This window comes from Argiope bruennichi, chromosome X2, assembly GCF_947563725.1.
Source record: "Argiope bruennichi chromosome X2, qqArgBrue1.1, whole genome shotgun sequence".
NCBI classification, from domain to species: domain Eukaryota; kingdom Metazoa; phylum Arthropoda; class Arachnida; order Araneae; family Araneidae; genus Argiope; species Argiope bruennichi.
This window is the reverse complement of record NC_079163.1, coordinates 115,173,976-115,198,637: the sequence shown is the minus strand read 5'-3', so window position 1 is coordinate 115,198,637 and position 24,662 is coordinate 115,173,976. Positions and strand designations below refer to the sequence as shown.

Sequence of the window (24,662 nt, the reverse complement as noted above, 5' to 3'; positions counted from 1 at the left end):
CATTGTTCAATACTAACAGCGTTATATCGCGAAAAAAGAAAAAAAAAAAAAAAAAAAAAAAAAAAAAAAACGTTTGTCTTTCAACTCTTTAGAACGTAAAATTTTACCCATACCAGAATTTCTTTACAAACCGTCAGGTTTCTGATGCCATTTTGCTGGATAGTAATCTGGTTCGCAATACCAACTTTACGATGTCAGCTTTCCATAAACACTAATTAGTTTTCCCGATCTTCTTTCATAAATATAGATACTAGGAAGCCTCGTGCGTTGTGCTATTTCCGTCTTAATTGTGTGGAAGTAAGGTCCGAGATTTTTTTCCCCTTTTGTTCTTTTATCCACCTGACTATTCTTAAGTATCAAAATCAATAAAAGTTAACCTACATTGAGACTTTTGGCGACTTTTCTGAAACTTCCCTTCGTGTTTCTCTGGAATAATTTAAAGCTTAGCACGTAAAAGGTCGTTGGCCTTTTAGTCTTCTCTTACATCTTTCTGGTGGTTTGCTTATACCGCGCCCCAAGAGTCACTATCTACCTGTTCCTCCCCCCCCCCACACTTTCTAAGGCTACTAGTCACGAATTAATGAATGAAAGTCGGAAACTTGCAGCAGTGCTTCCGTGTTGGTGCCCCCCTCTCCTACGACTTCAATCACTATTGCGGAAATGTGAAAATTCCGTCACATAATGGATGAGTCACCCGTCGCCCCTTACAGCCAAAACATTCTCTCGTTTTCTCTACTATCCCAAAGACCTGGTCTTTGCCTTTCAGTTATTTAGCTTTATTGAAGTACTTGTAAATCAGAAATAAAAGTTTATGGTTACGAAGATAGCGCAGAAGATTATCCGCTTCAAATGCTCATTGTCGTAGAAAGGCCCGACAATATTCAGTATAGTTATTTGTATAATGCTCTGACAGATCAATTCAGGCTTTTTCTGTTGATGTTATTCATTTGAAATAGTAAATGATATAAAATAAACGTTTAGTAACTAATATAACATATTAATTCTTTTTGTTTTGATATTTACCACAAAGACCTGATCTTCATTGTTCTATTATTTTCTTTAAAAAGTTATATTTAACCTTAGTGCTGTTGTAAAGAAGAGATAGAGGGTTGCAAAGATGGTATGAAAAATTTGCCATTCTGAAATGTTGGTTGTTGAGGTAATCGTAGCATTCTGTTGGGTTATAAATACGATGCTCAAATTAATAGAGCTCATTTTTTATCGGTATCTTCCTCTTAGCATCAACCACATACTAATATCAGCTATTTATATATGAATAAAATAACCAGTTAATAATTCGGCAACTTTTGCAACCACTCACAAATAAATTCAGTTAAGATTTATGACTTTAACATCCTGACAAATCAATGCGCATCATTTTTTAATACATTTGATATAACAGTAGACACATTTTATACATAGTAAAGCATATAAAATTCTTTTAATATCTCTCCCTTACCATTAACCAGTATTAACTATTATTAATGCATGGTTAATAAGATAGTTCGATATTCAACTATTTAAAGTGGATTCTGTAACGTCAGTATAGCGTGATTACCATTTTGCAGTCCCTATATATTATTAGGCTTCTCAACTAATAAACTGGTTAAAATAATTTCACATTTCAATACATTTTTAACATAATCAATGTTCTAATGATTTTACTTTAGGTTAACTTATAATTTCATTAAGTTCGTGCAAGTGGATCTGTTTTCTTTATTTATTATGACTCATTACTATGCGGCTTCTACGTTTATATAAAATATTATTGAAGCAGAAATACTGTGTTTATAAATAGTGCAATAACTAAGTGAACATGATAGAACTTATCGAAAAACGGACCAATCATATTTGATAAAATGTTAATAATATCCTAATGCTTTATAATAATAAAATTTGTATTTTCTTACGAATTTATTTATTTGGGAACATAGAAAACAATTTTTTTTAATCAATTTGTCCGCAGCCCCTTCTTAGTCGGGGGACCTAATTGGAAATCTGTCATGATGATTATAATGTGGTTCCCTACAAACCACGAATATATGCAATCAAGATCTGCGACTTGTATTTTCGTTTTAAATTACGATGTACTTCATTTTACATGTAATTAGAAATAATGCGAAGTTTTATAGATGCAAAATAGCTTTAAATCATGGTGAGTCTTAAATCTGTGGATTTATGTCCTTAATTATATATAACTAAAATCATTTGAAGAAATATTACTGAATATGTTTAAGCTTTAAAAGCAAGCAGTTGGTAAAAAAAATAAAAAAATAAAAAAAATGATCACGTCACGCACTTATAATGCCGAGCATTAACCATATTTAAGATTATTAATTTTAGTTTATCTTTTTAGATCTTCTAAGTTCATGTAGACTAATTTTTTATGATGATGTTTTGATTTCAAAACTCATCTGCTGGTAATGATTTAAAAATATTTTGTCATTCAAAAGCTTATTATTGATTTTATTTTGTATTTCAAAGGCATTCATATGCCCCAGAATTTTGATGGACGAATAGTTTTCAAAATATTTTGTACCTAAACATATTTTTAGGGCTCAAAAATAGAAAAATTAATAACAGACAATAAAGTTTCTTAAATGCAGGATCTTGGTTATAAAAAATAATTGTATTATAAGATTCAGAAAATTGATTCCATTTTTTCAGACATATTCATTAAAAAGATAAAAAAAAAATCTTATAACTTTAAACGAGCAATTCTTGTATACGTATAAATTTATTTCGAGTATCTTGGAAACGGCTTTAGCGATTTGAGATAAGGTTTTGCTTTTTAAGTTTATCTATATAGGTATCTTTCCTAAAAAACGCGATTTTACACACATACACAAAAAAAATATAACTAAATATTGACATGTGGCTGACTATACATGACCTGCATATGCGTATCAAAGATAGAATAGCGGTTAGGGCTTCGAACTTCCATGCAATTTTCTCATGTTCGATTCTGCTTTTACAATTCAGTTAACTTTAAGCAAGCCATGGAATTGGATTTTATTTACAATTTTACAAATAAAAAATAGATAAATAACTGCCGAGGAAAGCGCGGTCCCCAGGTACTTATTAAAAAATATGCGAGAAAGCAAAAATTAGCAATAGAAACTGATATTTTACTGAAAAATAAATATTTAACGCAATAAATATGCAACTCAAAAATAAATATTTAAATATCGGTATTCATAAGATTAAATTATTTTTGTAAGATATGAAAACTCCTTTTTCTTCAAAAATTCAAAAGTTTCAAATAAAAAAAAAAGACTGCATTTCAGGCTAAATTTGAAATATTTCATACGAATCAAAACATTTCCTAGTTCTGTATAAACATTAATTATTTCATAAAATAAACTCAAGGTTTGTTCCAGTACTTATCGTCATAAGAGAGATTGCAAGGAATTAATTCTTACTACTGTTTTCCAAGTTGAATCTCTAACTTCTTAAGTTACCTTGTTAAATAACAATAATTGCGAGGAATGACCTTATTATTACTGCGAGGATATTATGTCTTCTAAATACCAGTTCTCAATAAATTGTTAACTTCCAAAATAGAATTACTTTGTGATTATACTTAGATACATCAAGATTTTAAATTAAAAATAAATATCTACCTATTCAGTAAACTGTAGGTTAACGTATGAAGAGAAACAAAAATTCAGTGAAAAACAATACTTACATTTTGATTGCCATGTCGCTTGGGTGAATTAGCCTGGCTGTATATAAAATGAGTGATATTTTGAGGAAATTGTGGTGGAGGACTTCGAACCAGATGCTGATGGATGTCAATATCTCTCTCAGAATCTAGTTGCCATTCGCTTTCAAGAAGAGCTTTTTCTGCAAGGGAATTCAAGTCCGCACAAGATAAAATAGTTTCTTCAGGTAAACTGAAGCGTTCCAGTTGCTTTAAATATGGGTTGTCTTGCCTGGACAGATGTAACGTTTCAAGGTCAATTTTAAGATTCTTCCTTCTTGCAGTAGCGGCTGGAGACAAGAAATTGGCCTCGATTCGACCGCCTGAACTATCATCTAAACTTCCCGGAGTTGTGGAACATCTTTTAGGAATCGAACTGCTTCCTGATTCAGGGGGCTGTTTTTCATAAACATTTGTTGTGCTGCTGCTTTGAAGTTCACCAACTTTACCAGATTTCTCCTGGTGCTCGTTTTCTAACAGATTCGATTTCTTCTTACTACAAAAAGAGTTCATTACTGTTAACTGATGACTTTCACATATTGCCTCAAAAATAAAATGTGAATAATTGCATAGTTTCAATTAATTATATAGTATGATTATCTCAAATTATAGTATCTTCATCTATTATTAGCAAAATAGTATTCATATTTTTTTATGATTTTTTACCGTTACTAGTAGAAGGGAGGAATATATGATGAATTCGTGAAATAGGTACAAACATAAGAACGCTCCTAAAAGCAATCAATAAAAAGCTGCATAACAAGGGAAATGGATACCTTCATAATAAAGCTGAAATTTACATGATAATTGTTTCATTATGAAATACCAAAATGTTTAACAGTAAGCAATCAATTATATCAGAAATACTGCATTATTCTAATCAAAAATTCTGCATATGAGCGCCAGGATTTAATTTCGGAATATAAGAAAGCATAATGATAAAGATATGTTTTAGCATTCTTTTCTCTCCGAAATAAATTTTATAAAGCTGTGGAAGCAATTCATTTTAAAAGAATGAAGAAGAAAGGAAGTAAAATGCATGCAACGCATCTATATTATAAATATTATGAAGACATTTAAATTTATAACCATTTAATATTAATTATCCGGGGAATCTTTCTAGTATAACCTGAGATATTATACAGAATATTTCTGCAAATATAAATATTATTTGTTCTAATTAATTTCGACCTTGTTTCAGATTTAATTTTCATATCATTGACAGAGTGTAATCAGCGAAGAACTCAATTCTTTAGACAAATAATAATTACTTCCCATCTTTATAATTTAAAAACAAAATAGCTTACGAATTTCCAAGTTGTTCCATAAATTATATTTTGATTATTTAAAAAAAATTTAATATTTTAATTATGTGAAACTGTTTTACCATTTTGATAAAATGTGAAATATATTAACGACTAATGTATCCAGTTATTTGGAACAAAAGAAAGAAAAACTGCTACAACTAAAGAGTTATTCAGTTTTAAATTTCCATTTAATATTTGTAAAAAATATTTCAAAAAATTAATTGAATGTTATGAAAAAAAATCATGGCATTTACCTGAATATGCTTGAAAGAAGATGAAAAGGACTGCGTTTTGTGGAAGCACTTGAAAGATTGTTTTCTAAGACTACGAGTTCTTTCTTCGATTCTAACATCTTGCTTCAGATATATGCTCTGAAACAGGAATACATACCTTATGCACTAATTTTTAATAAGATTACATATCTGATGTCCTAATTTTTAATAAAAATGCATACTTAATGCTCTATTTTTAAAAAAAAATGCATTTTTAATGCACTAATTTTTAATAAAAAAGCATACTTAATGTATTAACTTTTATTACTTATAATGCGATTAAATGTAACTGTAAATATTTTAAGTACAAGCTTTTATATATTGACGATGTTATTTCCAGATAACTTTAATAACCTGATGAATCTTTCACTTAATATATCTATTTATATATATATATTTATGTAGCTTAATATATATTATATATAAATATATATATTTTTAATTAAAGAATAGAACTGCTTGAATAATAAGTATAATGTAAGCAAATAACTGAACGAAAATTAAACAAAATTTCAATGGTTGTAATACAGAGAGCTTTAAGACCGTTATGAGGATAAGTTTTAAGATTCTCATAAAAATCTAAGGTTTATAATCAAAGGTTATTTTCTTTGTAGCTTTCTACTGCTCAGATAAGGAGAGATCCGCAATGTTCTCAAAACCCGATGCAAATCGAAAATCGAATGTGATCTTAAATATTCTTTTCAACTGGCCAAAAGAGATGTTTAATTATTGATTTTGATTTATGGAAAGATTTTCTAATAAATTTATTATTATCATCAAGAATATGATTCTTGATCTTAAAGAAGCTGATTGAAATATTGAGACAAACATGAAGATGATAGATATATTCAGCGCTGAATTTACATATAAGCTACATAAATTAAAATTTATGATACCCATTTTTTTTGTCAACCCCCCCCCAAAAAAAATCGTCCGAGCGAGCAAATGTCATATCTACTAAATGCACTACCTTAAATGGCCTTATAAAGGGCTTCTTATCTCGAATACGATGGATCTAAATCTGTTGCTGCATTTATTCATCAATCCAAATGATGATTTTTAAAAAGAAAACAGCTGTTATCTTCATAATCCTCATTAACCCTATAAAGTCAATTCATTTTTCTCGCCAGAAATATTTTTTTGCAATCTTATACTTACCTTTCGAACTCGTTAACATTTTTATCAGTTATCAATAAAACTATTAATTATTAACTTACGAATATGAAAGCAGCACATGTATTTATCAATGTGAATGAAGATTTCATACTACTAATATATCTCAGAAATTAAAGTCAATATATAGTGAAGAATCAAAGTCTATCTCTATCTGCACTTTCCAATTGTTTTTAACACGGCTAAAGAGAAGAATATACTTCTTGACATATTTTATAATTTTTAAACAATACAATTTTTTTAAATAGTTTTAAAAATCTAAATTTTTTTTTATGTATTTGTAGAAATTTATTTTACCTTTTTGTTGTTTTTCAATGTAATTTTGTTTCCAATGATCAAAAAATAAGTTATTTAGTATAAATATTTAATACATCTAAAATTTTTATAATAATACTGACGTATTTAATAGAAATAAAAGTATTTTCAATAAGTAGAGAAAATATTTTTAATGCTCTTAAAGAGTCAATGGAAAAATCAAATCGTTTTTAAAATTAAGATTAAAAAAAAAAGTCTTACACTGCCTATAAGAATTAAATGTTTAACAAATGGATGCAACAATCAATCATTGAATCGATGAAAGGAAAGAAAATCCAATCTGGTTCACATAATAAATGGTGAAATGTTCAGAAAATGACATACACTTACAGGTGATAAATATATCATCTCATATTCGTGTGGTTAAAGCTGTTAACAAAAAAAGGAAGTTTCATTTTTCATTATAGGAAATTCAATGTCACTTTTAGAATTTCATAATAATAGATTGAACAAGTGGAATAACATGTAAAATGTGTATAACATTAATAAAAACGAATATATACTATCATTTTCGATTAAAGGAAAAAAAACGATTCATAAAAATTAATTATTTTATAAGTTAAGAGGGATAGTTAACTTCTTTTCTTCTTTACAGTAAAATATACAAAAAAAATTAAATTTTTATTATGCCATATAAGAATGTCAGACTTTTTATATTAGTATTTAATTTTCTAAGGAAAAATAAATAGTATATTTCTTGAGGGAAAAAATTGATGTTAATTATCTTATAATTTACTTAATTTATAATATAAGTGCTGAAAAAGTTTTTCTTGTATTACTAGATTTAATTTTGTACAAGTTTTCAAAAATCTCATTGATTTAAAATTCTTATCCTAATATTACGTTTATTATGTAAGTGATAACTTTCCATTGCCCTCAATATTTCAGAGACTAGAAATCAAAAAATTAATTCATGTTTGCATTGAAATTTTATCCTACTATTACTTCGATTTTTTAAAAGAAACTTTCCATAATCCTAAGCTTTTCAGAGATTTGAAGCCAAAAATTTGTAATAATAAAGTGGTCAACGTATTTTTAATTTTTTGAGAACTGAAACAATTCAGTACCCTGTCGTTTAAATTACGTATATATAACAAAATAGTAGGAGATTTTTTTAAAAAATATTCAAGTGAAAAATATGAATTTATTTCGAAGTTCATTTATTTCTTAATGGAAAATCTTCTATTTTATAAATTTAAAATATAAATATTCCAGTGTACAAATGTATATGAAATTCGTTTAGAGTAATTCATATAAATAAAAGGATTCCGTAACTATTGTCAGCATCTGAAATATTTTTCATTTAAATAAAAAAATAAAATAAAATTTAATTTCAACTATGTTCAACAACAACTTATTAATAAAAAAAACATAAAGTACGTTCATTTTGATTGATACCTATTTAAACCTACAACAAGAGAATTTATTACTTGAAATGTCATAACTTGAAAGAAAAGGTAATACAAAATTATGCAAGAACAGAATAATGTTAAAATGTAAGAATGGAAATGCTCGAACATGATCGATAGTATCAAGTAATAGGCACATGATACATTAATAATGTCAAATCGATGTTTGTCAAATATTTGACAAAATATCAATTGTCATTTGCATCGTTATTTTACGAGCAATTCTTCTTCTATGCAATATGAATTGATTTTACCATATTTTCATCCTTTTTATTTTCCTTCTTGCACATTTTTTTTTCATTGAAATCATTTCTTAAATTTAAACTTCAAAATAAATAAAAGAATGACCGTAAGAAAATTTTGATTGACATCCGAAATCTTTTTTTTTTAAAGCTTTTCAACTAACTCCAAACATTGTTTATTTTAAACTAGCCTTCTACATTCATCAACTTTTTCTTATAGTAATACTGTCAAATCGATGATTATCAAATACTACAAATCGGTTTTCGATTGTATTGTCATTTTACAAGCAATTCTTCTTCTATATATTGTAATATTAAATATTGTAAATTTAATATCTTAATTTTTTTCAGAATTGATCCAAACTTTCATCCTTTTTACTTTTTTTTTAATACGGCATTTCGTCATTTAATTATTCTTTAAATTTAAATTTTAAAACAAATCAAAGAATGATCGTGGAAGAATTTTGATAGACATTCGAAATCAATGAATGCTACACGGCAAGAAATAAATGTGCTCTTTTTAGCATACTATCGTTTATTTTAAACTAAACATCTATCAACTCATCCTTCTCGATTACATAATATAAAAATCATTAAAGATCCTAGTAAAAGTCTTCGCTATGATACATTCACACTTTTCTCACTAGAGGCGTTTTGTATTCATAAACACAAAATAACAAAGGCATAGTAAACAATGTAGGATAAATATGAAATAAAAAGAAATAAAAACAGGAGTATGCTACCCCTTCTCAAAAATCATCGAAGATAAATAGTGAACAATGTCACAAGAAAAGAGAAGTCAACTTACCTACAAATAAACCATCCTTCAAGAGCTTAGAGAAGGAAAACATCTTTAAGGGTCTGTTCCTCTCTCCCGGTGGTCCAGTGAATAGATGCACCCCTGTATTTGCCTTTACAATAAGAATCCGCAACCATCGCTATCTGCAGATCGTCGCCAACATTTGGCTTGGGGAGAACTCGCCAAATATCTCTAAAAAATCGATCTCAACTGTATAGGGCAAGCCTTCCTCTCCCATCGTAATGTTGTTACCAAGGTCGTACTAAAAGAGTCTTGTCACCTGTTGTTACAATATTGACCATCTTAGAATTGACAACTATAAACATCAATTGTTTTGGGGCTTTTATTTGTGCATGTCTGTGCTTGTAGAGCAAATTCAAAGGTGAAAGTTAAATAGTTACAAAAAAAAAATTCTTTGACTGTTTATATTTATTTAAATAATAATAAACATAGGTTTTTTTTTTTTTTTTTTTTTTTTTTTTTATAATGATTACGAACTGTCAATAACTGGCACGCGCTTACTTCGTATAGTAAGCTTACTGCTTCTTCAAATCACCGGCCAATGAATTTTTTGAAACAGTCAATTTGCTTATCAACAAGAGAATTTCTGATTTTAACAAGTGTGTCAAGAATCTTATGGATGCATGTAAAATTCTTTATTAAAATAGTTAACTATATATTTATCAAGCGAATTTGTGTCATAGAGAATTCATTTATTCAATGAATTTTTTTAAATAACAAAAATACTAGAAAGGTTAAACTGTTTCCTTTTATGTAATTTTCATTCACGTAGTTTAATTTTTTTTAATCCTAAATAATAAATTAATTTATATCTTTTTGTAACTGCATGATCTCCATTTCTGTTTTATATTCAAATACCTCTTTCCGATAATTCTCTTATTATCATGCATAAATGAATTCTCTCTCATTCCAACCAAACACTTATCTTTTTAGTTTAACTATATACACTGAAGAAAACAGAAAACATTCTATATAATACTCATATACCAAACTTATTTATGTTTTATGCTCATATTTTTCTATTTGTTAATTCTCTTTTCATCACAAATGATTTGCTTCCTTTTAAACTAAATAGCCATCTTCTTAAAAAGGTTTTACACAATAAAGGGAATGGAAAATCTTAAATAACACTCATAAATTATATTTATTTCCATATTTAAATTTAAAAAATCGATATCTAACGAATGCTTATAAGCTATATCGTTGGGAGAAATTATTGATAAAAATTATAAATCAGATAGACAAAGAATCTGATTGTATAAATGCTGTTTTTCTCAAATTTGCTTTATTCTGAAAAATCATATATTGCAAAAACACAATAAGCATATATTTTAGATTTCCCTTCAATTGTATACTTAATTATAAAACTGTAAATGTTCTAAGTTTGGTTTTGTTACAAGACTAAACTTAGCTACAACTTAAGAACCCCTTCATTTAGATTATTTAATATTTACAGAACTTTTGCTCTGAAAATGAAGTCTTTATTGTAAAATTGTACACCTAAATTTCATTTTGTGCAGTTTCTGTATCAGGACTTCCCCCCCCCCAAAAAAGGCAATCTAAATTAGTATTCAGAAACAGAAGAAGGGCATTTGCAGTCAAATTACATCTTTGCTAGTAGCGAGCAAATGCAAAGAAAATAAATAAATTTGAAATCGGATTTGATTTAAAATTTTTGAAAAATTAAACTCTTTTTTCAAAAAATCTCATTCAATGATCAAATGTATCTTGAAAATAAAAAATAATAATAATAATAATTCTATCAACATTTTAATTAAGGACCGATCAAACATTCAAAACATAGCAATGAAATAAGTAATTTTGTGCTGGAGTAAATTATTAGTCCTTATGATTACAGCTCAATTTTCTCAACTATCTACACATTCTATTTCGGAAATGGGTTGCCATTTTAATTCAACTAAAAGTCCTTAGTAAATTAGGAAACATGAAATGCTGGTGGATTCTATGCAAACTACGAATCAAAGTTTAATTCCAGTTCATGCATTTAAAAGCACTGTTATTCAAGTAAATCGTTCGAGTAATTCTGTAACAATTAGGACGAAAAAAGTAAGTGACGCTAGAGGCATGGCATTTTTTCACCCCCAATGTGATATTTCTCTAAAAAGGTGCCATAAACACACTAATGTTTTGTCCACATGACGCCTCCCTCTTGCCCCCCCCCTCGGTCATTACGGTCCTGCTAGAACGTTGAGATTACAGTTATATCTATAAATTCATCTTAACTCTAGTGTTTAACTTAAATAAATGGAAAATCTAGACAGGTAGGAGTGAATCTTCTTACACTTTTACTTTCCAGAAAATTTATAATAAATGTATCTCCTATTTTAGGAATTGTTTTGTCTGCAGATAATGTTAAAAGGACTGTTTGCGGTTTCAAGTTAAATCGTGAAAATTTTTGTTAAGACTCCATTTGAAATCGAATGGTATTTTTCAGATTCTTTAGTAACAAATAGCAGAATTTTTTTAAACTCATAAGAAGTGAAGTGTGACCCACTAGTTGTTTTCTTCTGTGATTTATGGAGTTTTCGAAAAAAACTTAAGCTTTACGTCTAAGTCTATCTTAAGTTTTTAATTAAGATAGACTTAGTCTCTCAGTTAGGATAGACTAATCTTTTAAGTCTATCCTTTAAGCTGAAGTTTATGAAGTGTGATCCGCTTGTTGTTTTCTGCTGCCATTATGTAGTTTTCGAAAAAAAACTTAGGCTTTACGTTTGTTAGCATCTGTAAAACAAATTTCCAGCTTTATGTGATGTAAAATATTTGTCCAAGACTTAAATCTTTTTGTTGTTGTTGTTATTACAATAAGAAAATAATTTTTCTTTCCGTATACTTGTATAAAGAAAAGTACTTTAATACATCAAAGTTACATAAGGAATAATTTTTCTGAGATGAATTTCTTCATTATTTTTATTAGCTAATGCTTTATATACTTTTCATTTTTATATTTCTTCTTTTATACACACTCTGGAATGTCATTTTTCTTATTCTAATCCTAACGCTTCAAGTCATATTTTTTTCAACGCTAAGTCGAAAATTGGGGAAAGTTCAAAGAAATTGTTTTATATAAAATCAAACTCAAGATGCTCAACTATCCTTTAAGGAGAACTATTATTTTTGGAGAATTGATTCCAAAATTACTCAGGGTTTTATCTTTGAACGCCAAAAAATAATTTGTCAGTCAGTTTTGATTTTTTTTAATCTATTTTGTTTCATTTCGAATTATTTATACTTCAATGAATTCCCTCTTTCGCCTCCATCCCAATATAGATTTATTCACTTGGTGGGTTTTGGGATAGACTTTTAGCTTTGAAAATTTTACATTTTCTTTTCTGATTGAGAGAATATTACGACCATGAATATAGAAAAAAATCCCCGATAGGAATGTTAGTTTCATTTTTCATAACAAAGAACGCGCCTTATAAAATTATTATATTTAACAAAGAGAAAATATTTCTCGCAAACTCGTCGATATAGAAGTACAAAACATCGATTATATTCATATTGACTACATTTACATAAGAAGTATTTCCCGGATAAAAAAAAATCATTTGAAAATGTTTTCTATTGATTCTTTGAATTTAAAATATTCCATGGTATCAAAATCTACGGGTTCAAATTCATAGATTCAGCCACAGAAAAAAACAATACTTTTAAGAAATAGAACTGAAATGATTAAATATAACGTCCAGTTTATAATATGGAAATTACATTGACAGGAAAAGCAGGAATAAAACGAATATCTAAGCTGTATATCATCATTATAAAGTCAAAATATCGTGTGTCAAGTATACCAAAATATTTTATTGGTGCAAAACATTTGTATAGGTTAGCTAGATCGTCTCCCAAATTTTTGTATGTGATATATGATTGCTGCATATTGTTACAAAATTCCGTATGTCACTTATTTCTAGCTGTTACATTAAAATGTCATATGTTTTGCTATATGGGGATTTTGATATACGATATTTTGAAATAACAGCCTCGATATGTTACATATATGTTAAAGTCACGGAGTTATCAGAATATCAAAATGTATAAACTGGAAATTTTTCAATAAATTAAATTCAAGCTGTGTGAAAAGGTTGTTAAAAAGAGACTCAGAGGCTGTATCATGAATTGGGTTTGCGTAACATTTTGAATTTACTAAATGAGATATTAGGAATGGACTTCTTATTTGTGAATCTCACTCGGATATTACGACCAAATTCATACACCATATTTCCGAGTGTATCCAATTTAAAAGCATATAAAGCCGAAAACTCGAAGTGAATTAGCATTACGTACCAGTTAGCTTGATCAAAATCTACCATTCCCCCCCCCAAAAAAAACCTTACCAGGATTATAGTTCGTGGAATATTTACTTTTAATAAAATTTTATGTAGAAAATATTTAATAATACTCAAATATTAATCAAGAAATAAATTTAATCAAAAACATACTTTTCTAAAAATATTAAAATGCATTTTTTTTTAATTTTAATTATGTTCTACTTTTTTCGCTTTGATTTATAATTCAATACTATAAATATTATACAATCTTATTTTTTCTTTATTAACGATTAGATGGCGTTACTAATATGGAATCAAAATTTAATTAAATTTATTACTTAAATGATGGTAAAATTTTGAAAATACGGAAAAACGCACGAGTGTACAAAATTTCAAACCTCTAGTACATCTGAAGGAGAGTGAAAAACAGATAGCGAAATTCCATCTTTATTATTATGAACTAAGTTAAGTAAAAATGCTTAAAAAGCCAGCCTCTAATATTTTAAAATAAGATAAAATGTACTATTTTCATCTTTGTCTTACAATATTTTCTGACTTCTGTGTTTGCGACAACAAGATAAAAACTGGCTCTGTCAACCAATAAAAGGAGATTTGGAAAGCTATTTAAATGTAACATTGAGCAAAGCAAAGAAATATTTCACCTATATAGATAAGCTTCTGCTCGTTAGTTCAATTCTAAGTGGAGGTTTATTTTTATACGTTTAGTTAAACAGTAAGGCATTTGATTTACATTATAGTCAATGGGTGAATCTTTTTATAATACTTCTTAAGGATCTTTAAGGACTTTAATCTCAACAATGCAACTTGAAAATTTTTATCAATAACAAAAATTCAAGAAACACGAAGGGGACTTAAGTGCTTTGATTTTCCAGAATTAAATATTTCTTTAAATCAATATTGTGACTTTCAGATTAGGGCACAGTGAGTATGAAGATGAGAAGTAGCCGGATATGTAAGCCAGTTCTCGCTTACCTGAAAAGTAAAGCACTAGTGATGTGGTCGCATTAACCACATTCGAGGACGCATCGTAACTCTTATAATAATTGTTGGTGCATGAACCTGTGATATCTATTTTGTGCCTGACCTCAGAAATAATTTACGATTCGAGGGGTTAGGTTATTCAGATACACCATATAGCCCGAGATACTAGTACGAGATGATTTCTAATGAATAACATCAAAGTTAAATATAATTTTCTAATTGATTGAAAACTATATTGCGATTATTCTCAAAGTGCTAATCTAAATTACCAATTATAATTATAATAAAATTCGATATCAATTTTTGAAATTTTATTAAATCTGAATACAATGATTATCTAAATCCAGTTATTCATAATAATAGTGTTTACAGACAAGAAGTTGTTGGAATTTCATCGATCATTTCTGCGATCTCTCGTTAATTACCTTTATTCGTAATAATTCCTTAATTGAAATAAACCTAATTATTTGTATTTAAACATTATATATGTAGAAATATTCCTGAATGACCCACTACTCAAATAAGATTGAATAAACGTCGAAGGGCTGGTTATTCGGTAAAAGGTGGGATGCCCTTTGTGTCCTAGAACTCAATAAATTCCCTAAGGAGCATTACTGCCCTGCTACGCCCTGACTACCATCTCTTTGATCATAAAAGAGCTATTACGATACTAAAACAATTATTTTCCTCTCCTTTCTATGATAATCTAATTGAGAAATATGGTCCCCATTTGAAAAGTTTTATCTCTTTGCATTGCGCAGATTCTGTGTTCAATTCGTTTTCAATAAGGTCGATTATATTTCATTATTAAAGATTTTCTTTTTTCAGTATTCTGAATTATTCTTAGATGCAAGTATTTCAGAACTTATCTTATTTTTTAGCTCGATTTCATACATATCATAATATCTTTTTTATACTTCCTCAAATTGCATTATTGACCTTGAATAATTGTTAAAACATTTCCTGCAATTGAAAACTCGATACATATTAAAAATAGTTGAGTATTTTCGATTTATTGCAGCCCTCCAATAGTATATTTTATCCATTAAATATATATATATATATACATTTTTGTTTGAGCATGTCAATTACAAATGAAGCTAATTTAAAATTTTTCTTCGTATAAAGTTCACTTATCTAAGACTTTTTTAAATTTTTGTTATTTCTCTATTCGGTGTTTCTACCGTGTTCGTAATTCAGATTTTCACCCTAAATGCAAAAGAGGAATGTTAAAAAGCAAGATGGCAGCTGAGGTAAATAATGCAATGAAATATTAACTAGTGGATTTCAAATGGGATTTTTGATATATGACATTTTACACTTTGAATATCAATATGCATTGTCAGGGAAGTTTTATTCAGTGTGTTAATCGGGTTATAGACAGAGGTTCCGTTGATCCAAGAGTGCCTAGAATTTAACACACTGAATTTATTTTTGGTTTCTATTCGCAAATTTGTAAGGCGTTAATCAGAGAACAATATGAAGGTACTCCCCCCCCCCTCTCTCTTCGCTTTTAAAATATTAATCGTTGGACTGTAGGAGCTTAAAATTTTAGTTCCGCTCTAATGCAAGTTGCTCTAATCTAGGGAACTCAAATTTGTTAATATGGCAATGCACATAGTTCTATTCTGGACTGACTTTGTATAGTATTATCAAAATCGCAGCAGAGGATTGTGAATATAGTGACAATCACCTGTTATCTTAATTAACAAAATACCAAGTGACATCGGTTTGTTAACATTGTCATTTGTTCTAACGATGATCGTGTATATGTGGGGGAGGAGAAAAAAAAGGATTTCTAAGTTATAAAATAAACGAAACGATCATAGTTAAAGATTAACTCCGAGTTTAGAAATTGCCAGTTACTGGAAAACTGTTGAAAGACAAGAGCAATATATCCAATTTACCTGGTATCGACATCATCATCTGACAATAATTGTGTGTGTGTGTGAGAGAGAGAGAGAGTAAGTAAAAAGGTTTTTGAAGGTGAATTTTAAATCAGCCTATGTTCAAAATTATGAACTCTTTTTCCATTAACCCTCTTTTAGCTTCAAGTACCTATGTTTAACGTAACGAGTTAAGGCGTGGAATAAATGAGGAAAATAATCGAAGGAAAAAAGGTGCTCATTTTATCCTCTAGTTGTACTCTTTACTCCAGGAATATTCAAAAACTAATAGATCTAGCAGATCGCTGTGTGTTTTAGAAATAAATTATTCGTTGTGGTCAGACCTTGTTGGAAGTTTTTTTTTCTTCTCCTCCAAACGGAACGTAAATGCGAGCCAATTTTCTTTGTAAATCCTCTATGAAGGATACTTATCGCCATATATTGAAATTGAATCAGATTTTGGGTGTTATCTAATTGCTCTAAAGTCAAAAGACAAATTTATAAAAAGTCAAAAAGTTATTGAGTGACAAAAGAGGCCACACTTCCCTTTTATCGAAAATCTTAGCTAAATGTGCGAGACCAAGTGATGTTAGAGCCACTAGCTTGTTTCGAGTCGGTCTAATAAATTCTCCTATTGGTTGGGAACATATTTAAAAAGGATTTGCTCTTTCATTATATTATTCTTTATATTGCAACAAATGCTGTTACAAAACAAATACTAATAAATCCACTTAATAAAATTTAAAAATGAGTTTTACTTTGTGTTACGAAAACTAAGAAATACTTCTTCGAGATGCATTTATGGTGAAAAACAGTTATAAAGTAAAATCTTCGAATGTTTGGGGGGTGGGGAATTGCTTACCTCAATCGATAAACAAGCATAAGACTTTTTGAAATGACATTAAAGCTCTGAGAGAAAGATGAATTCGCGAAATGATTGACACCAAACAATTGTATGGTTGGTTTCTTTGAAAAGACGAGCTAGGTTACTTAAGTAAAACAATACCTACTGAGTCAAATATTGATCGGAAGAATGATAACTTCGCTTTATTGATTTCAAATAAAGGAAATCACAAATAAAGGAAATTGTAAAGAAATAACAGCCATGCAGCGCATTCACGCTATTTTGGCTGTTAATTTTCTGAAGCATAGTGAAGAATGAGTTCTTTTTGGTACAATTTAGACTATTTTAATTTCAAAATCTATCAGGCACATTTATATTTTGTAACATCAGATGGTAAATAAAGAAGTAAAAGATAATTAGTAACATAGTACTGGGACAAATATAAATATTATGACCAAAATTAGCCACTCTGAAGATATGAGTATGAGAATGAGAAGTTGGGAGATAAAAAAAACGATTCTCACTTTTCTGTAAAATATAATAACTGCTGTCATTTTGTTGGCCACGTTTAGGGTGGTGAGAGATCTTCTTAAGCCTCGTTTCTATGGCCCGTGTGCACCTTGCGTCCCGAGTATTTTGCTTTCTTTCCCTTCATTTGTGGTTATCCGGGGCTCTTTGATGCCGGTTCATTTTACCGACAGTTTGCGGGAAGCTCCCGACCGACGTCCACAGACATAGTAACAGGCGAAAGGCGAGAGTGATCCTACAATGGGGCAGAGGGCAGATTTAGGATCATATCCTTAAGACAACGGGCCATGGGAATGAAGCTTGGCGAGTGAGCCTGTGATGGCCATGTTGTAACTGGTCATAATACCCGTGTTATAAACACATTGATCTACTCATTCAAGACCTCCCTGTCTAGGCAATACTGGGGTTATTTTTTATGACTATAATACTAAACTAAATATGTATCATCCAATAAATATTCAAATGTAAGTGAAAGCCAAATATCTAACTGATAGCAACATTATTCTTTACCATTCGCCTACTGAATTTTTAAGAGTAATAATCAAATTCTGTAGTAGAAGTAACTACCTTTGACAAAAATCTGTTTGAAAATATTGTTGAAAAGCGCCTCATAAAAAGAGTTAGTGAAAATTGAAGTAAGTAAACAACTGAACTATAATGCATAACATCTCGTAATTATATCATGGTCTCAGGTTTTCCAGCCACATAAACGCGTCATAAAATTTGGAATTAAATAAATAAAAAATCGTGGGGGGATTGATATAGTATCTAATTCAAGTGAAATTTTAATCATATATACATTAATTTTTATTGTGATTCCATTTTCTGATAATATTCTTTTCAATATCTTATACTTTTACAATTCTTGCTCTAACTTCCAAACTTTTGGTAAAAAAATACCTCTGATTTTTCAATAGGCTGATAAAAACATATTTTTTAATTTTTTTTAAATATTTATTTAGCCTTTAATATGTTTTATAATTCATCGTTATAGTTGTTATGTAATCTTTTAATCAATCTTCTTTAGAAGGCGCCACTCAAATGAAGCCAAAATTAAGATTTAAATTATGTGATTAATTGATAATCATGTCCTGAAAATATCAAAGCATTTCATAGTCATCGTGATCCCACAATTGTACCAAATTTAAAAATTCTAGCATATCAAGAAGTAAATGAAATATCGACGGCGAAATTCCATCCTTAAAAACAGGAAAGAATTCAAGCTAAACAGGAATGTGTAAAATTCCTATTTCCTTTAACCTCTCATAGCTTTTCTCTATGATGATACTGCATGCATCTCTTTTGTTGTGGTGCATATTGTTATCAACTTATTTACATCTGTTATCAACTACTAACAAATCTCAAATTTACATTGTTTGCACCAACATTGTTGTGAGTGTATTTTCAACCTACATATCACAATAAAGCCCTGAAAAAGAACCCTTCGTCTGCGAATTGGTTCGTGATAAACAATGCTTTACATAACGCCAACTATGGAAGGATTATCTGAAGTAACCACAGTAGAACAACGTGGAAGAGTGTAGTGAAACTGAAAATATAATAAATTCCCTTGGCCGAGTAGCATATTGGAATGCGGCATTCTCTTTTCAATGAAATTCAAACAAAAAGCAATATCACGAATATTCATATCAAAATATAGATCTTAATGTTAGCGCTGAAACTAAGTTAATTAACATGATTGCAAGACAAATAATGACTATAATGCAATTACATAGCTAGAAGTTTGGTATGATTTCTATAAATTTAAATAATACAGTGAAATTTCCTTCATAAACTAGTATATAACATTCATTTCATTCATTAAAATAATTAAGTGAAATTTAATTCATAGAAATAGAGAAGAAAAAACTAATATTAACGTTGAGAGCAGCATTCTAATAGTATTTTTTCTCGTTTCAGCAGCAGCCAAATCCAAATTCTGTCGTCGCTTGTCGATCCCTCCCGCCCATCTTACTATCCTGAATAAATGCTCCCACTTTTTTACATCTGAGGAAAACGCTCATGACCGTGGAAAAGTATGCAATACATTCCACCCAGTTCCACTCATCTAACTTCTTATTTTCCATCCAGCTGATATGAGTCATTCTTAGAAGTATTTTCGATAGGACAACCCAAATTAAATTAAACAATCACCTCTGGGCCTGCGCTCACTCACTCTCCTTTATCAATGTTTTGAATACCTAAAAAATAAAATATATGATTGATCAGAAGTTGCTTGTAGAGCTAATTGTTGATTCTTGTTCTATGTCTGATTTCTTATTCTGTATAAAAATATCAAGGAAAAAAAATAGCAGTAAACAGAAAAAAAAAATAGATAAAAAGCCTTAAATGACGTCAGCATTCAACATAATAAAAAAAAACCTGAAAACCAACGTGTAAGAAAAGTGTTAAATGCAGTTCTCTGTCTCTCTCTCTCTCTCTCTCTCTCACTCTCTTTCATTTTTATATAGAAAATAACATGTTTAAAAACTAAATGGATGCTGAGTTTATAATTTGTTGAAAATTGTTGCCTTACTTAGTAAAAATAAGGTCCGCTGATAAAAAAATCTTTGATTGATTCATTCTTTAAAAGAACTAATCAGTTCTGTTTACTGCAAAATAATTAATGTAAATACCCAGTAGCTCAGGTTAAAAATGTACTGGGAAAAATTCTCCGAACTGTTTACTTCTCAGAAAGTTTTTTTTTCGCCCAACAATTTATTAAAAACTTAAGAACTTACTGAATATTTCTCAGATTTGGCTTAGAAAAAGAGAAAAATAAAAATTCAGAAATTTAGCTAGCATTTTATCAATGGAACTTAAATACGTAAATACTGTTAAAATGTTTCACAGTAATAAAACTTTTTTTTTTTGACTTACTTGCTTCGAATAACTTTGAAACATTTTTCTATTCTTAGATTTAAAGAAACTGAAAGAAATACATGACAAAGAATTTTCTGCATTAATTGTTTGATGTCGAAAAAATTGATAGAATAAATTCTATAATGGAAAAATGATCTGTGAGTGAAATATGTTTTGATCAGTGTGACATTTAAATTAATAAAATAATGAGAAAAAATAATGGAATTATAGTGAGAATTGGTTAATTCGAGTGTCTTTAATTAAAATTTGTCTATAAAATGATTTTTTAATATAATGATAAAAAATAATCAATGATTTTAAAATTATCTTATTTGATTCTACGTAAAAGCTAAAAATTTGTTTTATTTCAACAAATTTTTCATTTAGTTAAATATTTTCTTATCTTCGGGTCTCTGCGAGGCTTCGATAGGCTTACGAGAAAATGTTGCTTTAGGGCCAGAGGGTTCCAGGATCAAAACTCTATTTCACTAAAAATCCGACGTGTAAATGAACCTGATGCTATGCCTGGTGATGTATGCTAAATCCGAGATCATGGGTCAAACGTCTACCTGTTTGTGTGGTACGGAAACTCGGAACGAAGGGTGGCAGTTCGTGTGTCGTTCTCATCATCTGACCACAGATGAAAATTAAAGATCTGTCCAGTTTTGGTCCTCGGGTTGCTTTCAAACTGGATGTTAATATGACTAAATTAATGTGATTGTTAAATGCGGAATTTTATTGCCCTTAATTTACATTGCTGCTGTACAATGAATTCAATCGTAAATGCAATGTATATTTTTTTAAAATAACTTATTTATCGAAATTCTGATCGTCAAAATTATAAATATTTACAACTTTATTTATTCAAACGACTTTTACTTCCAGGGGGCATCTCAGACATGGAGATGAGAAGCTTGCGGAATGATGGTTGGCTGTCGCAGCCCTGGTGGGTACATAAATGGTTTTGGGTGGCTACCCCTTACTGATGATGAGAGGAGATGTATCGTGGCCGGTGATAGCCCTTACCGAAGCGCCTATATCAGAAGCTCGGAATCAATGCATCCTAACGCTGATTGGATGCTTATATGACGTTACCAGAAGCTCGGCAATCATAGAAAGCAAGCTATCCGTACTGGCTTAAAAAACAGGATAACCATTGACCATTTCTCACCTTGTCTTGTATGTATCTAACGTAAAATGGATTACACGTAAAACTTATGTAACGGCCAAATCTACAAAAAAAAAAAAAAAAAAAAATTAATTAAATGCCCATTTGTGCCTTGTCCATAAGCCATCTGCTGAAGAACGATCTAAAAACTTTTCGTGTATTTATTGCGAGAAAAATTTTTCTTTAAAACACGTTGTTCAAACACCTAGTTAGTAGTCATAATATTCGTAATAAAAGTAACTTGTCAGTTCAGTGCCAAGAAGAAAATTGCATTGAAAGATATTTCCAATTTAAGACTACATTTGAGGTACCCACCTCTGTGGAAACTGTCAAAAAAATCTACTCTTTTAAAAAAAGAGCTTTGTACAAATAAAGGAAATTTTGACCACTCATATTTTTAAACTTGTATGCATCTTGAAGGGCTAATAGCTAATTTTCTTAAATGTACAAGAGTGAATTCTTTATTATGTAAATAAAGTATATACAAAGAATTCTCTTTATATTTTTAACTTGATATTTTATAATATTGTCTTCACAATTTGGTTTTTAAATAAAGAAAAACACGTTTGTATCCTTTAACTTACTTGATTTCCATTTTTAAAAACAAACATAAAATACTTTTCTTATGCTTCTTCAGCGGCAAATAATTACTGTAAATTTGTTCATTGCAAATTTATGAAAGTAGCGGAGTTAAAATTGTATAGATAAGAATTCATCTTTTTTAATTTCTTATATACATAGAGAAAATATTGCAATCATTAAAAAAAAATATTTTGGATTTTGGTGAATCTCCATGTTTTACACTTCCGGTATCTAGTAAACACATTTTTGAAATTATGTCTATTTGTGAACACAATTACTCAAAAGCTGATTGAGCCATAGAGGTAAGATTTGATTTGTAGTTTCAACACAGAAATTGTAAATTTCTAAAAAAAAAAAAAAAAAAAAAAAGCTTTATTTATTATTTTAGTTTTTATTTAAAGAAACATTTTCAAGGAATCAAATTCTTTAGCTTTAAGAACCACCAGAAGAATCTTAAAAAATGTTATTTATAATGCCTAATCATTAGTTGTTAGTGTGAAATTTTGTCATAGCAATGCATTTTGTAAAAAATAATGAAGGAAGATACAGGTGGTTATCAAAATAATGGAAACACCTTAGATTTATAAAGAATCTTTTATTAGTATGATGTAGGACCGTATTTGCCTACACAGCTTGGATTCGCCTAGGAATCGATTCATACAAGTATTGAATAGTGTTTAGAGGAATATTGTATCATTCTTCCTGGTGATATTGTGAAAGATACTAGTGGAGAGATGCCAGTGAAGGATATCGATTCCGTATTGAACGCTCTAAAATAGACCATAACGATTCAATTATATTGAGGTCGGGTGACTGCGCGGACCAAGGCAGATGTTTAACTTCATCCTTGTGTTCATCAAATCATGAATGAACAAGTTTTTGCTACATGAATAGGTGCATTATCATCCTCGAAAATTCCATCTCTTGCATGAAACAAAGTTTGCCTCATAGGATGGACCTGGTCAGCTAAAATTTCTCTGTACTTCTCCCCAGTGATCCTTCCTTTCAGGGTTACGATTGGTCTAGCAGAAAACCACGACATGTCGCCCATATCGTGACGGATCCACCTCCATGCTTGACAGTTGCAAGGAGACAGTCACGATCATATTCTTGTGCAAGTGTCCTCTAAATGTGCACCCGTCCTGTTGTAGGAAAAAGTGTGAAACACGATTCGTCAGACCATATTACTTTCTTCCACTTATCAATCGACCAGGTTTTGTGAGTATGACACCACTGTAGACAAAGTTTACCATTAACATCTGTGACAAGTGGCTAGGGAATTGCTGCTCTGCCATAAATGTTCGGTTTATGAAGGTGCCTTCTAACTGTAATCACTGACACTGGAGAATCCAGATGATATTGAGCTTTGCGGTCACTTTTGCTGCAGCTGTTCGCTTTTTAGACATTACAATCCACTTCAATACCCGTCGGTCTCTTTTATTGAGCTTCTCTTTCCGCCCACTATTTTGCTTTGCCAAGCTTGTCTTGCTGCGCTATGTGTATGCTGTCATGACTTTAAACACCGCACCTCTAGAAACGCCTAAAAGTAGGGATGTGTTGGTCACTTGCTCCAGCTAGACAAGCTCCTACAATTTGGCCTCTCTGAAAATCTGAGAGCTCTGGCATTTTACGACTTGGAAAAAAATTCAAAGAATTACAGAACTTCAATAAAACTAATACATACTGCCAGAATATAAACATTGCTATTTTAAAAAAACACTGGTGGCTGTTATTACAAAATGTCACTTTTATTCACAAAACACTGTGATTTTTACAAAAGTTGTAAAAATCACAGATTTTAACTCTTATTTTGTTATAGGAAAAAATTGTGGACTGCAGTAATTTTATCATTAAATAATGCTGCCTTGTGTTCAAAATATTTTTTTATCTTCTATTGATGAATTTTTGGCAAAATGCCCGCTTTAATCATAATAATAAAACAGGTAGGAGGCACCTAACCAGTGATATGGGATGGGAAAATACTCAGGGCCATTTACCCAAAGGCTGGATATTTTACAAATTAAAAAAAAAAATTAGAAAGCAAATAGACAATGAAACATCTATAGAGTTTTATAAATATCCTTCAAAAAGTATTTTATACACATAGTGTGTTTATGAAAAGTCATTGGAATTTCAATTTTAAGTTATGTTTTAATTTAATCTTTAAGCTATAAAAGTGTAATTAAAAGTTTTTTTCATCTAAAATTGCAAATGAATTTTCTTTTATTTAGATTTAAACCATGGCATTTATATTAAATTT

The 24,662-nt window shown here is 29.6% G+C and overlaps 1 protein-coding gene across 2 annotated transcripts in view; it reads right to left on the bottom strand.

Annotated features, from left to right (window-relative positions):
• The window catches only part of LOC129960641 (uncharacterized), a 37,722-nt gene extending 28,361 nt beyond the window's left edge, over positions 1-9,361 (bottom strand). For both annotated transcript variants that reach the window (XM_056074189.1, XM_056074190.1), the window contains exons 1-3: positions 9,230-9,361; positions 5,265-5,381; positions 3,689-4,199 (exon numbers count right to left, since the gene is read on the bottom strand). In XM_056074189.1, the coding sequence (XP_055930164.1) occupies positions 3,689-4,199; positions 5,265-5,362 (609 nt within the window). In that variant the 5' untranslated portion in view covers positions 5,363-5,381; positions 9,230-9,361. The remainder of the gene's footprint in view (positions 1-3,688; positions 4,200-5,264; positions 5,382-9,229) is intronic.
• Positions 9,362-24,662: the final 15,301 nt, after the last annotated feature.